General features: G+C 32.2%; 1 protein-coding gene across 2 annotated transcripts in view; it reads right to left on the reverse strand.

Annotated features, from left to right (window-relative positions):
• The window catches only part of LOC111706906 (FMRFamide receptor), a 41,748-nt gene that overhangs the window by 10,117 nt on the left and 15,681 nt on the right, over window positions 1-15,950 (reverse strand). For both annotated transcript variants that reach the window (XM_023479851.1, XM_023479850.1), the window contains 9 exons: window positions 11,566-11,650; window positions 8,686-8,778; window positions 6,271-6,322; window positions 5,096-5,201; window positions 3,958-4,083; window positions 2,280-2,444; window positions 1,399-1,481; window positions 1,194-1,303; window positions 999-1,056 (listed from right to left, as the gene is read on the reverse strand). In XM_023479851.1, coding sequence (XP_023335619.1) covers window positions 999-1,056; window positions 1,194-1,303; window positions 1,399-1,481; window positions 2,280-2,444; window positions 3,958-4,083; window positions 5,096-5,201; window positions 6,271-6,322; window positions 8,686-8,773 — 788 coding nt within the window. In that variant the 5' untranslated portion in view covers window positions 8,774-8,778; window positions 11,566-11,650. The remainder of the gene's footprint in view (window positions 1-998; window positions 1,057-1,193; window positions 1,304-1,398; window positions 1,482-2,279; window positions 2,445-3,957; window positions 4,084-5,095; window positions 5,202-6,270; window positions 6,323-8,685; window positions 8,779-11,565; window positions 11,651-15,950) is intronic.

A 15,950-nucleotide genomic window follows, 5' to 3' on the forward strand; every position in this document is an offset into this window, starting at 1 on the left:
CGGACAAATCCCTGAATACGTCCCTGATACCAGCAACATACAGAATGCGGGATTTCTGAACAAAATTTAACAACTTTTCACTGGCTACGTAAACTTGATATTTTTCCGTATTAAAGTGCCATCTTTTGGCCTGTTTACAGTGACAGGCCAATAGATAGAAGCCAAAAAGGTTCGCCATTCAAACCAAGTATGCAGATTATAGATTCAAACAATCCAACGAATGAATATTTAAACTTTTTAAATGAACTTATTTCTTTTTAATGTTAAATGATTAAACTCTAATATGAGGAGACGGGATCACAGAACATTTTTATAACATTTTCATCTCTGCTCACACGCTTTTAAGAAGAAAATATAAAAAATTCAGAACATGTTAGCTTTCAAAATTTCTTTCACACATTCTCGAATCACGCCATGGTATCTGTAGAGACAGTATGACTATTGATAAAGAGGCAGGGTTAGAATTAAAATCTCGTCTGTGTCAAAAAATTTTTTTTCAAAGTCTCTAAAAACAATTTTCTGATATTCAAGTCAAAACTAACCTTTAAAAAGTCCGGAAAACGACCAAATCCGCAAAAGTCAATATTTTGTCTAAGTAATACCTTCTTCCTTTTTATTCGTTTAACCTCTTTTCCCATGTGTAAATTATCCAATATTAGATATATCTGAATTTTCCTATACTACATGCTAGCATATAGGAACAGAAGAGTGATATAAGGTATACACAGAGTTAATTAACTTATTATCCCAACTTGATGGTTACGCTAAAGGGGTCACTTTGTCACAATAGCACAACTACTTTTTCTTTGTAAAGTAAATGTGTTTATAGTGTAAATGGTATTCACGCGACACATTTAAAGCTATTAAAAATTATAATGACCCATTGAAAGATTATCTATTTCATTTTCATTACATAATATTCGGCCAAAAATCATGACGTAAAAAACAAAAGAATGAAAAATTAAATTAGTACAAAATTTTTTGTGTTTAATATTTACCCGCATTCATGAAGCATGCAGTTCTGTATGCTGGGAATCATTGTAACTTCGTATAAAGCTGAACAGACCGCCATTTTAGATTTCATATTGAAACTTAACTGTAATAATTATTTATATTCCTAGCAAGGCTTTCATCAAAGATGCAAAATTCTCCAAATAGTTAGAATCAAAGGAGTTCCTATCTTAATAGCGTTCCTAAACAAATCCGTGGCGCGTGGAGAAGCATGAAAATGAAGACGACAGCAAGCATAACACGTGACAGCAGGACATCTTGGGAAGATTGCGAGGAATGTCCAGGTCGGTTTCTAGAAAAGACATTATTGACAATTAAAATTACAAACCTTTTCGTCTTTTTATACAAAATAAAGATGTCTAGGTACATTAAATGATATATAAATACCTGATGACGTAAATTATTTTGTAATTGAGAACAGAAAGAATGATCAGCGGCAAAAGACAAGTAGTGGCAAGAGGATGAAGAACCTTAACACAAACAATTTTAATTTTATGCAAAGTATAATTTCAAAGACTTAATATTTGTAATGTTGGTAGTTTTCTGCAGGATATTTAAAAAAATCATGATTTTTCGTCCGTTGTCACAATTAAGTATCTTTTCATGTTAAAATAGCCTATTCTTAATTTTTTTTCTTGATATTTTGATATTGATTTAGCACAGAAATGAATAAAACAATAATAAATACAAAATAGGTAAAAGTAATGGTTTGAAAAACTTTGTAATTGTACAAAACACTTCTTACATCAACCTTTTTAAAACCCCACTTTAATTTCGACGCAAGTTTTGAGCCTCAACAATAAAGTGGATTTCAAATTTGTAACCACTTTATTGTCCCGGCTGATCACTTTATATCCTTGTTCTTCAGTCGTCTATGAGAAGGGATTTTTTCTTTTTTTAACATATTGATTTTGTGAGGGATATATATTTTAAGCAGTATTTCCCACTCCCCTCCATTTTATTTCCCAATAGAAATCATTTGTTTTCCCCACTTAAGCACATAAGCCATACAAAAAATACTTAACTAAGGACTGCCTACTTGCCTGGTAATGACAGTTTGAAATTGAGCTGGGATTGATTTTATACTTATTACTTACTCATAATGTTTTAAATATTTCAACTCAATCCTTGAACAGGCAGATATAAAGTAATTACGTTATTGACGGGGGGTGGGGGGGGGGAAGGGGGCTCACAGGGTAAACAGACAGGGGCACGCGGGAGCTGCCTCACCCCCTTCCAGTTACAGCTCTGAGTAATTAAGTTCTTACTTGCGAGTAAATGCCTAGTTTGAGTAGAAGAGAGCTGTCCCTCGCCATCCCCCCCAAGGGGGTCATCACCAGGAGCCTCGGTAGGTTCAGGACAATAGAAAACAATACAACCGGTAGGATATAGGACAGAATTATCTTACATTGTCCTCTTGTCGCGAGTCGAGACTGCAAATATACAACGTCAAATTAAGAGTAAAAAGGATTATAATATGGCCAATTTTGCTACCTTTGATGAAAATTGCATTTTTTTAGTCCGTTCTTCCTAAGGTTTGATAAGTTTTATAACTTTTTAATGGAATATAATTCTTAAACTTGATAAAAAATTAACCCCTTGCAGATAAAGTTTGGACCGGGATCAGTAATTTAATTAAGATATCCTCTGCAAAGGGGAAAAGTTCTTGCTTCACAGAGTGTTCCAAAAAAACTGAATTTTTTTATTTCTGTTTCGAACTTCAAAATTTTCTCCATCAATCGTAATCATTCTTGTAAACAGATCGGACCAATAAAAATATATTTTAAAGAATTTCCTATAGGGACTCATTTTCGAACCCTTTAGTACGCAAAGCTTTTCTTTATTTTCCAGCATATAGAAGTAAAATTAGGAATATTTAAGATGCATGCTAGACTGAGATAAATGAGTTGAGGATATCCCGCGGCCGCTCAAAATGTTTTATGGAAAAGTTAATACACCCTAACCTTCCGTGTAGTGATGCAGATAGGAAAATATTGAAAAGAAAAAAAAAACACAGAAACATTACTTTCGATTCGCCTCAATTTATAAGCCTTATATCTTCGTATCCGGACACTACAATGAACCTTTGATATTTCAATAGTTGAGTTAACTAAAATTTTCTAATCTCTATATCTCTGCAACCTTTGATATTTTAACCTTAGATTATTTAATTTAACATAGTTCATATAGTTTGACATATCAAAGCAAATCTGAGTTTGTGACAATTACTAAGATTCTTTGCCTATTTAATCAAACAAAATTCAAAGGAATTAAGCCTTTGCCACAAACTCTAATTTTTTAATTCCTTTATCTTTGCAACCAAATGTCGTTATAGACCTTAGATATTTCAAACCATGAATTTTGATAAAAAGATTAGAAATTTCAGTTTGTGGCAAAAACTTTATTCCTTTATGAATTAATAGGCTTTTAGGATGCTTCGCGCCCATCTTCTATTTTAACTTTTAATTGTTGCTTTATCTGTGAGTATCTTCTCTTTGTACAGTATAAAACAAAAACAAAAAAAGTTTGCGGATTTCATAATATTTTTCGCGCATTTTTAAAATTTTACAAAAATATAAAACTTAACAACACAAATTTTTAAAATTTTGATCATTCATAAACTTTCCCTGGGGCCACGTGAGGTCCAACACAAAAGGAACTGAGTTTTTGTCACAACTGCAAATTTTCTAATTTCTATATCTCTGCAACCAGTGGGTATACACCTTTGATATTTCAAACTTAGATTATTTGACCTAACAGAATTAGTAGTTTGAAATATCTAAGGTCTACGACATTGGGTTGCCAAGATATATGAATACAAATATTTGAGTTTGTGGCAAAAACCCAGTTCCTTTGGGCCCAATGGGATCAGCCGTTTTGACGTTTATTGGATACAAACAAACAAACAAACACCAAGACACCCAAGATAAATTTATATATAGATACCTGGTAGGTATGTGGTGAGCAAACTGCTGCAAATCTCTCTGTAGTGATGGATATTGTCATGAATACACTAGCTGATACTCCAATATGCAGTACACCTTCAGTCACAGCATACAGGATATAAGGCACCTAGTTCAAACAAATGAATTTTGAAATATCTAAAGTTACCGACATTGGATTGAAAAGATATTGAATTGTGGTAAAGATTCAATTCCTTTTTACAAATGAAAATGTAACTTTTCGATGGCGCTTGCGTAAATTTATTTAGCTGGTACCCTAAACGGATTTTACTGATTTTTTTCATAACATTAAGAACTTTGCAATGTAATATACTTGTGACGTCAAAACAGCGAAGAAGGATGGCGTACAGAGTCCGCATTTTTAAGCAAATTTTGTTTTAATATTAACGTATTCTGTGGGGGAAAAATTAATGATTAAAAAAGAAAATTTAGAATTTTAATATTTTTTTTTACCTATTTAATTAAAAATTTGATATCTTTTCATTTTTGAATTTTACATTATAGTGAGAACGTGATGATGCGTATAAAGTTAAAGAAATTATCAGAAAGCCTTAACTTTGTCAATATTTTTTAGAGTTAAGATTGACTCAGTATGACAAGAATTTTTGAATAATATTTGGAAGATTTTCTGTCAAACTCTGTCCTAAGTTCAACAAAACAAAGTTAATTAAAAATGTATTTTATTTAAAATGTTGAATAGAATATGGAAAACAAACATTTCAGACTTAAAGGGACTGTGGTGTAATTTCAAGTGAACCTCCATCTAAGAAACGAGAGGCATGTCCGGTTCACAACATTACCCTTTAAACCTCTACCTGGGTAGCAATAAAAAAGATACAGTCGTTTTTTACTTCATAGAAATGGATACATTCTGACAATTTTTCTACAGCCTGAATCCGCCAGTCCGAAATACGATTGAAAATAAGGATATCTCATTCAACCTTGATCAAAGAAAGGTTTACGGTGTACCGTAGTAAAACAAGGCATTTAACTTTTTAAATCCAGGGCCCTTTAAAAGTGCATCCACAGCCGCTTTAAAATACAAGATGTTGTGCTCTAGCAAAATAAAAGTAAGAATGAAAAAGCAATTTTGGAAAACAATTTAGAAGCCTCCGATATACCTGTATTTGTAGACTGCGTGTTGATGTCACGAAACTTGCAATAATGACAAGTAGATCTGCTAGACACATAGCAGACAGCAGATCATTGAATATATTTCTCATCTCCCTGGAATACAGGTATTATATTAGATTAGCAGACAGCAGATCATTGAAGATATCTCTCATCTCCCTGGAATACAGGTATTATATTAGATTAGCAGACAGTATAGATCATTGAAGATATTTCTCATCTCCCTGGAATACAGGTATTATATTAGATTAACAGACAGTAGATCATTGAAGATATTTCTCATCTCCCTGGAATACAGGTATTATAGATTAGCAGACAGCAGATCATTGAAGATATCTCTCATCCCTCTGAAAACTATGACTATTATATTATTATAATATAAACCTGGGCAACGCCGGGCATTCCAGCTTGTAATTACTAAAGATCATACTGTACATTGTACATTTTCTTATTTTCCTGTTTCTCGTTTTTTTCCTTGAATTCACTAGTGATCGTTATAAACTGACAATTATTCCTAATAAAACTGTCCCAGTTGACATACTCTCTCCAAAAACTCTGGATAATTGAAAGTATAGACCGGAAATGATAAGTTATCGAAGTTAAAGATATAAAACTCAGAAATCTTGTAAAATAGCTGAGTAGTCCATTTATATACACTTCACACCATTTACATATACTATTTGAGGTCAGAATTCATATATTCAGATATATCATTATCAGTGAGAGGAGATCAATAAATAAGATATACATTAGAGGAGATCATAAATATGAACTAAGATATACATTAGAGGAGGTTATAAATAAGAACTAAGATATACATTAGAGGAGGTTATAAATTAGAACTCAGGTATACATTAGAGGAGGTTATAAATTAGAACTGAGGTATACATTAGAGGAGGTTATAAATAAGAACTAAGATATACATTACTTTGATTTATAGAAAAGGAGATCTGATTTCGATCTCAATATCCGAAGACACCATTGCTGAATATCTTAATTTACATTTCAGAGGAGTGCATTTCTCGGTTTTACAATGCAATTTCTACGATATTTTTCTTTCATATCGAATTTAATGCCCCTCTTCCTATCACAAACTATTTTACTGGAACCCAGTTTAAGATCATAAAAATTGCATAATCGTAATTGCATAATTGTAAAATCTTACTTTTGACGGAGAATTAAGAGGCTCATGCAGTTCCCTAGGGTTCCCAGTATGCCTGAAAAAAAAAATTATATGGACTGTACGTGTTATTTAAAGTGACCATCCTTTAGTACGTATTTAATACTTCGCAAGGGTTCCCTTCATAAAATTTTGTTTAAAAAAATTCAGGTGATATATCCACGTTTTTTTTTAAAAAGTTGATTTTTTAAAGTTATGGTTTCTCTATTAAAATGTATTTTGGATTTATGTCGAATTAAACGCTTTTAAAGGGAGTGAACGGCAATGTATGGTAGTTGAACTGAGAATGTATGTAGCATTGTGGAGAAATTTTTTAGGATTCATTTGAGACATATAAAATTTTTAATTACTAAGCTTAAGTGCAAAGCCGACGTTAAAAATCATCCATTAGGGTGGTTTCATTTTGAGAACATATTTTTCAAATTAAATAACGCCGACAAAAAATGTAATAAAAAATTTTACAGTAAACTAATTAGTTGCTTAGGAACAGGTTAAGAAAATAAAAATTATCTCGTATCATTGAAAATCAGTAATCTTATTCAGTTAGTGGTTTCGGTAATATATCATTGTTCACAAACACTTACTGTAGATTTTCTGGAATTTTTATTGAAAAAACATTAAGAATTAGAATTAAAGAACATAAAGAATTAGAAATTAACCCTATTCCTGCTGGGGGGGGGGTCAATTTGACCCCCCCCTGTAGTTTTTTTTACATAACTCAAAAAGTATTGGTCTGAGGCTGTTGAAATTTTTTGACTTTTCCTACATACCCAAAGCCCTCCCTTTAGGCCTAAAACCGGGCTTTAATACTAACTGCCTGAGTCCTCAGGCACACTGCCTGAATGACTGCTTTTTCCTGTATCAAACTAAATATTTGTTTTGACCCACTTCCACTTGTCAGATTTTGATAAAATTTAGCTTTTTGGAAAGCCTTTGACATAAGGAAACGAATTGCACAAGCTTTGCGAAAAAAAATTGCAAATTTTTTGCAAACAACCTGTTAAAGGAAATTTGCACATTTTTAGTTTTTCTTGATTAAAAATCAGGTTATTTAAAATTTTGCAAAAATTTTTGCATATTTGAAATGGCATGGTCAAGGGATTTTCAAAAATGTATAATTTTTCATTTTTAGGACAAATTATTTTTTGCAAACATTTTTACTATACAACTAAATTTTGCGATAGAAAATTCAATTTTTGCAAATTTGCAAATTTTTTTGCAGATTCTAAAAGTAGAGCACAAGAGCTTTCCAATGATGTATCATTTGTCATATTTGGACATCAAACATGGGATTTAGAGGGGGTGGGGGTCAAATTGACCCCCCCCCCAGCATATCCTGGTTTTCAAGTACCCCAGCAGAGATAGGGTTAAGAAATATGTTCCTAAACATCTGATTAGTTTACTGTAGATTATTTATTTAATAATTTTAAAAATCGATTTCAAACCGTTATACCACCCAAATGAATGAATTTGAACGTCGACTTTGCGCTCAAACTCAGTTATTATTCATCATTAAAACATTTTATATGACTCACATGAATCCTAAAAAGTTTCTCCATAATAATACATTATCAGTTCAACTACCATACATTGCCGGTCACACCGTAAACTAGAAACGCGAAGCTTTCTTCCGCATGATGGCTGGGAAAAGGTTCCAGGATACCATTGTAAAACTGGCATGGCCCTCGCTAAATGGAGGTTCATTTGATAAAACAAATACAGTCCCTGTAAGATATTGCTGTAGACCTGGAAATGACAGCGGAGCTTACTACTTTCTATAGTCACTTACTCCGATAGATAGAGCTGGTCATAGTTTTTCTGAACGATTGTGTCGTTCAGAAATAGACGAACGACTTGGATCGTTCAGAGAAATGCATAAACAATCGTTTTTTCAAAAGATAAAAAAATAATCTTTTTTTAGCGGAAGAACGATTTTTTCGAACACACTTTTTAAAAACGATATTTTTTACTGAAAACGATTTTTTCAGAAAAGACTTTTGAACGTTTCCTTACTGAACAAACGATTTTATTGAACGATCTTTCAGGGAGAAAACGAACAAAATGGATTAAAAATTGACAATAATTTGAGAAATTTTGGAACGATTAAAAAAAACTAATGAAATGGAACGTTTACGAACGATGAACTAACGAAATGAAAAAAGCCGAATGCGCCCATATCTACAGACAGCAGGGGTCGGAGATTGTAACGCTTCTCCCTATTACGATAGCAATAACCGGTATTAGTATATTAGAAACTTAGAAACAATCTGAAGAATTGAGAACAACGTTGCTATTTATTTGAAACAATTTGTTGACAAACGAATTTCATCTCCACAAAAATACATTAAAAAAGCGACCTTTGGTTGAAATCGGGATACAGTCCCTTTAATATATATTAACCTGTTATGAGGGAGAGTAGACCAGAGATCCAGAATTTCCAAGCCAGGATTTCCTCCTCAGTTTCTAGGGATATAGGCTCTCCACACATCAAATCTAAAAAGGGGATTTTTAACAATTTTTAAGAAATGTTCTCCAAATATTACCTGTACAAAAAGGGATTATTAAAAAATTTAATTAAGACCTCCACACCTCAAATAAACGGTAAGGGTATGATTTCGTTAAAAATTCGACTTTGCCTTTTTTTTGGTGGATGTGGGGGGGGGGTAAGGGAGGGCCAGAGTGACAAAACTTATATATGTTATTTACCGTTACCATTACCAAACCTTTTTTTTGTCTGATTGGAATTGGCTCAAATCATCTTAAATTAGATAATTTAGTTAATCTTTTTGGGAATTCTTAAATGTACAGAAAAAAGTGCAAAGATAGCAGAAAAATGGTTTATTGTTCCTTAAATACTTTCTATTCAATCTTTTCAAATTTGATGACTTCGCAAGATTAATTAAATCTCTGATGAGGTGAGTGAGCTGGAATCTTAAATGAAAAAGAATTCAAAATTATATTTTAGACGCAATAAAGGCGCAGCAAGTTTTTTAAATAGTTTTTAATTGACAGGAAAAACTCATAATACATAGCTTCAATTATTTGTGTTGCCACTCAGAGCACCTACTTAACTTTAAGTTCTGTTTTACATAAATTCTGCGGCCTGTTTCTCTTTATCTATACCATACACTTTGCTGGTCTGTCTGTTAGTTTGTTTGCGACCGAAAAACGCCAAAACGGCTGAACCGATCGGGCCCAAATTTTGTTGTGTGACCGATCACATAACCCCAGAGAAAGTTTACGGATGCTTAGAATTACAAAATATTGTCTCAAAAATATTTGATTTTCCTAGAATTATGAAAATTCACGAAATAAAATGTGCAAATCCGCTAATTTATATTATTTGTTTATCGAAAAGGCTGGAAAATTGAGCAATAATTAAAAGTGAAAAATAGAAGATGAGCGCGAAGTGCCCTAATAGATCATTTCTAAATATAAAGAAAGTGACTACTTTCAGCAAACTCTAATTTTCTAATCCATACATCTTCAACGATACTAATCTAATAATTCTAATCGCTACGTCTTTGAATATGATAAAGAAAACTTTTAATAGTTAAAGCTTTCACTATTTGACCTAGCAGAGTCCATAATTTGAAATATCAAGGGTGATCGACATGATACATCAGGTTTCAAATATATAGAAAATTTTTGTAGAACAAATTTTCAATTTTCGAGGAAGTTTTTAAGTTGAAAAAACAATGGAACTCTGTAGAATTAAACCCTTCTCAAATCGGAAAAACGACGTTATCTTCCACAAAATTAATCAGATTAAGGTTTCAAGGATACCGCTGTACGGATCATGCATGCCCTTCAGGACAGTTAAATAAATAAGAAAAGGAAATATCGAGAAGGAAAATAAGATGACAAGAAGAAGTATCTATATATAAATTTGGGTTGTCTGTCTGTTTGTCTGTCTGTTTGTTTGTATCCAATAAACGTCAAAACGGCTGAACCGATCGGGCCCAAATATTTTGTGGGACATCTAGGGACCCCAGGGAAGGTTTATGAATGATTGAAACTTTAAATATTTGTCTCCATCAAAATTCGATCTTCATTAAATTTTTTAAAATTTTGAAAATCCACAAATTTTTTGTGAAAATCCGCGAATTATTTTTGTTTTGTACACAAAAAGAACATTGTTCACAATTAATTTAGAAGAAGGGCGCTTCTAAGGTTAGAAAGAAGGGCGCGAAGCGCCTTGAATTTCTAGTAAAAGTATATTTCTGCATGATCTTTAATCAATAATTAAAAAAATTATTGTTAAATTTGAAAATTACAAATAAATATTTAAAAAAATGCATGCTCTTGAAATGAGGGACAATTAAAATTACGAGAATAGTTCTTTTAATTCAATTTGTTTAAGTCAATTAATTTTTTAGTTTTTAAAATATTTGCTTTTTCATGATTATATTATTTCTTATATTATCTCTAAAAATAATTATGAAGTATTGAAGTGGTTACATTTATTTATCGTTAAGCTCTGCAGTCTGCATGATTACGGTGTAAATAAGGTAGCTCAGGTCTCAAATGGTCATTAATGATTGCTGATTGCTAGCATGCGAGGCTCTCTCCTGACCCCCCCCCCCTCCCCCTTTATAAGTTTATAATTCTAATTTTAATCATCTCTAGATAATGTAAAGAGAGTTTTAAAGGGTATCAATTATATCAATGATTTAGGAGAAAAGGTTTTAAAAATTATTAAAATATTCGTGGATGAAATTGAATTTGTTTTTTTTAGGTTTTAAAAGGTTTAAACTTTAACATAAACATTTAATGCTTAACTTCTTTAAAAACTTTATTAATAAATCTAGGTTTAGATTAATTATTTCAAAAATTTTGATGATTAACGAAATTTCGGTGAATAAATTAAAATTTTTTTTATGATTTATCTCAATGAATAATCTACAAATCTTGATGATTAACAAGGAGCATCTCAATGATTCACGAGAACTCGTTAAATAAATCTTAACATCTTGATGATTAACAAGATCTCGTTAAGTAAATCTAAAAACCTTGATTAACAACTAGACTTCGTTAAGGAAATCTAAAAAATCTTGTTGATTTTCTAGATATCGTTGATTAAATCTAAAAACGATTAACTAGACATAGATAAATAAATCTAACAATCTTGATGATTAACGAGATCTCATAAGTAAATCTAAATCATATTGAATAAATCTAAAAATCTTGATGCTTATTGACTACTTATTAAATAAATCTAAAAATCCTTGATGCTTATTGACTACTTATTGAATAAATCTAAAAATCCTAGATGCTTACCAACAACACGTTGAACTATTTGTGTGTAGAGAACTGAGGTTGGATACTCAGACTCCTCATTTACATTCCCAGCAGACACCAAATTCTAGATATTTTTTAATTAAGATAATAATAATAATAAACGGCTACCCGGGAGTATTCACAAAAAATGTCAGCCCATTTGGTCCAACCGTTTGACCGGCTATAGGCAACATGTAAATGAATGTCTTGTTTTATTATATAGATAATAATAAATTTCAATAATAATAATAATAATTATTACTATTATTATATTAACAATGACGATTAGAAATATGTTTTCTGTATATAATCATTGTAATGGTTGAAATAGTTTTCTAGGAAGTATATTATACAATACAATCAATGTTTTACTCTCAATGTTAGGTTCTTTTATAATATATCCCCATACTAACAAGCCTCCTACTCCCTACTCCCTACTCCCTACTCCGAAATCTCTACTTCCTACTCCCTACTTCCTACTCCCTACTCCCTACTCCCTAATCTCTACTCCCTACTTCCTACTCCCTACTCCCTACTCCCTACTCCCTAACCTCTACTCCCTACTCCCTACTTCCTACTCTCTCCTCCCTACTCCCTAATCTCTACTACCTACTCCATACTCCCTACTCCCTACTCCCTACTCCCTACTCCCTACTTCCTACTCCCGCCTCCCTACTCCCTATACTCTCTACTCCCTTCTCCCTACTCCCTTCTCCCTATTCCCTACTCCCTACTCTCTAATCTCTACTCCCTACTCCCTACTTCCTACTTCCTACTTCCTACTCACTACTCCCTACTCCCTACTCCCTACTCTCTAATCCCTACTCCCTACTCCCTACTTCCTACTTCCTACTCCCTACTTCCTACTCCCTACTCTCTACTCCCTACTCCCTACTCCCTACTCTCTAATCTCTACTCCCTACTCCCTACTTCCTACTTCCTACTTTCTACTTCCTACTTCCTACTTCCTACTTCCTACTTCCTTTCAATAAAACACCAAGACTCTTAGGAAATAAATATACAAGAAAACATGATATTTATTTGAAAATTTAAACTTATCTATTACTCTTCATTTCCCTTTTTCCCTTTTCCTAGTAACAATATTACCTTTTAGATGTGGATTTCAAGCCGCCATCAATTTTGCAATGTTTAAAACTAAAAATTCCACCGATTTTTGAATTTATTTTATATATTTTCAAAAAATGAAGAAAAAAAATTTGGTCAGACAAAGACCTCCCTTGGGTTCACAAAATAATTGCGCCCGATCTATTCAAAGGTTTCCTGTACTCAATTAATCACGGCTAATTTCATGATATTTTACCTGTTTATTTAACCTTGCAATCATCTTGTCAATCATTTGCACATATTTAACTTTTGCACAACCCGATAAAAAGCTCAAGTTCATAATCAGATAACGACACATAACTGGAATTAGTGTTGTCAATCGTTTTAGATCGTTTTAGATCGTTTTAGATCGTTTTAGATTGTTTTAGATCGTTTTAGATCGTTTTAGATCGGTTTAGATCGTTTTAGGTTGGTTTAAGTTTTAGATCGCTTTAGATCGTTTTAGATCATTTAAAAAATATATTAAAACCTATAAGATTTCAAAACTGTATTATGTTAAAGTTTACTTTATCCTAAAGTTTGCGATACATCTTCTGCCAGGGTCCAAATTTGACAAAGTGTAAGGAAAGCAATCCCTATCAAAAATCTTTTCATACATATTTTTTAAATCTTCCATGAGTCTTTAATATGTATGTACATTACAATGTACAATGTACATTACAATGTACAATGTACATTACAATGTACAATGTACACTGTACATAACAATGTACAATGTACAATACAATGATTTCTGTGATAGTTAGATAGGTTTTCTAAATCAAACTAGAAAATTATAATTTAGAGTTATTTTATACATCATGGAGGATAAAGAATTACAGAGTAGTCAGGTATAACCTTAAAAGCAACTCACGATGTAATTTTAAGAAGCCTTCCATTAAGAGAAGGGCATTCACGTTTAAACCTTTTTCTGATCAATATTGTGGAAGATATTGTCGTGTTTCTAGCCTGAAAAGTGTTTAATTCTGACAATTTACTCATACATTCTTGATCAGACAAAGCGTATAAAGGTGCCATTGTGAACCGGGGTAAGCTTCTCATTAGATGGAGTAACACTAAAACTTTAAAGGGAAAAGATTAGGATATTTATTTATAATTTAAAAATTTAGTCTAAAAATATTTTTTCTTAGTTTTTGGAAAATTTGGTTCAAGGTCTAGATGTGATTAAAAGGCACAGGTAATCTTTCCTCTTGGAAATGTAGCATTCCCTTATACAGTAAAAAGGTGGTATTTTTCTTGATATGATTTTGCTTTAGTAGATATATTTGTTGTATTATAGAGAGAATTTCAAATCGTAAGAAAAAAAGGAAATGAGAAAGAGGTTGTGAATTCTTCCAAATAGATTGTCAAGTACAATAGATGGCAACAGAAAATTCGACCAACTGCGCACAACGTCACAAGTGTCAAATGTAAAAAGAAAGACGACATGTCCTATTTGGATTCTTCTGTTTGTTTGGTAAAACCTGCTGGTGCAAACATAATTTGGACTAAATTGGGAACAATCACCATCTTCTTAAATAAACAATTTTGAAAAATGCACAATTAGTTATTTAATGATGCATGGAAATCAATTCTATAAAAATAGCTGAAAGCACACATTGTTCAGTCTCAGATAATCAGGACAAAGAAATTGAGTCTTTGCCACAAACTCTGATTTTCTAGACCCATATATATCTTTGCAACTTAGTGACGTAAACCTTAGAAATTTCAATCTTTAAATTCTGTAATAATATCAAATAATCTAAGTTTAAATTATCAAAGTTTTACACTATCAGGTTGCAAAGATACAGTGATTAGATTTATGCCAATGTGACTCAATTACTTTTAAAAATTATTTTAATTTTCAAAAAAACGAAAATTAACATTCAAAATATAATGTTTTGCAGATACATGTTTTGAATTTCTAGTTTAAACTAGTATTAAATCCTGGCTCAAGATAAAGAAGTACCTTTCTCCCCCCCCCCTTTAAATTTCATACCCTTCCGACTCAATCAAAACAACAACCACCCCATTTCATTTCGATTTACAATGTTTTCAAATTTAATCAGTTGACCAGTGTCTCCCCAATTACAGGTCAAAATTTAAATTGTTATAAATTGTATACATGTTTTTTTCTTTAAATAATTCTGCAATATTTGATATTGTTTTTGTTTTAGTACTGATGAGGACATGTCGAAATATATTTACTGAAAAAGTGGTCTTCATCGTTTATTTCTAATCTGGTTCGGTTCAACCTTCCACCAACAATATCATTATTCATGATATCTGTAGAATAATTTAGAAAATACGAAAATTTACACTTGAATTGAATTGTTATAAACTGAGCTTGGAATTGATATCTGACCAATAAACCTTGATTTCCTCTCATTTTCCACATTGCCCATTGGGTCATTATGGAGATAGATACCCCCCCCCCCAGCGGGGAATTTTATTGGGTCAGGGGGGGAATGACTGGTTTATGCCCAATACTCCTCTTTAAATGCATGTGCATCTTGTGTTTCATGGTGAGAATGGACAAAATGAATATATTCTGATTATCTTTTCATTTACAAACATTTCTTAACCAAAAAACAACTTCTAAACCCCCCCCCCCGCCCACGTAAGTCGTCTTTACCAAAACCTCTCTCGGAGAAAACTCCAAACCAAAGCAAGTCTCTGTTCAAATTTATCTGTACTCTCCGACAAAAGAAACAACAAACAGTGAAACGCTTTACTAAGTAAAATCCATAAATAACTTTGCAATCCATAGTTAATTCCACTCAAACAACCAGGTTTATATTTTCAGAAGTATTCACAAATGTTTTAAACTATTCCATCAAACCCTCTAACCCTAATCACTCCTTTCACTCCATCTTTTTTCTGATTATTGGAGACTAATGTGACTAACTAGCCAATTAACCAACTAGCCAACCTACCACCTGATTGTTTTAGCGAACATTGTATCAATTGTTATAGCAAGCATTGATTTATAATGATTTCAATTTATAATTACTTTTCCTGTTCATATATGTATCCTTGAATAGGTCCTGTAAACCTGCAATATATTTAGATGTTGTCTTTGTTAAAGTGAGCTATTTTAGAAAAACCTATACTTTAAAGCTTTTTTACACAAAATTACAACGGATTGCTGATAATCTAGAGATGTTAATAGATTCTAACAACCATTTGTCAAAGATCTAGGGGCGCCACAATCCCGCCCAAGTATTGGTTTGGGCTCTGAATCGCTAATAAAATACCCCATTTTGTCCCCCGCCCCTGAC

The sequence above is a fragment of the Eurytemora carolleeae genome, unplaced genomic scaffold, assembly GCF_000591075.1.
Source record: "Eurytemora carolleeae unplaced genomic scaffold, Eaff_2.0 scaffold758, whole genome shotgun sequence".
In the NCBI taxonomy this organism is placed as follows: Eukaryota; Metazoa; Arthropoda; class Copepoda; order Calanoida; family Temoridae; genus Eurytemora; species Eurytemora carolleeae.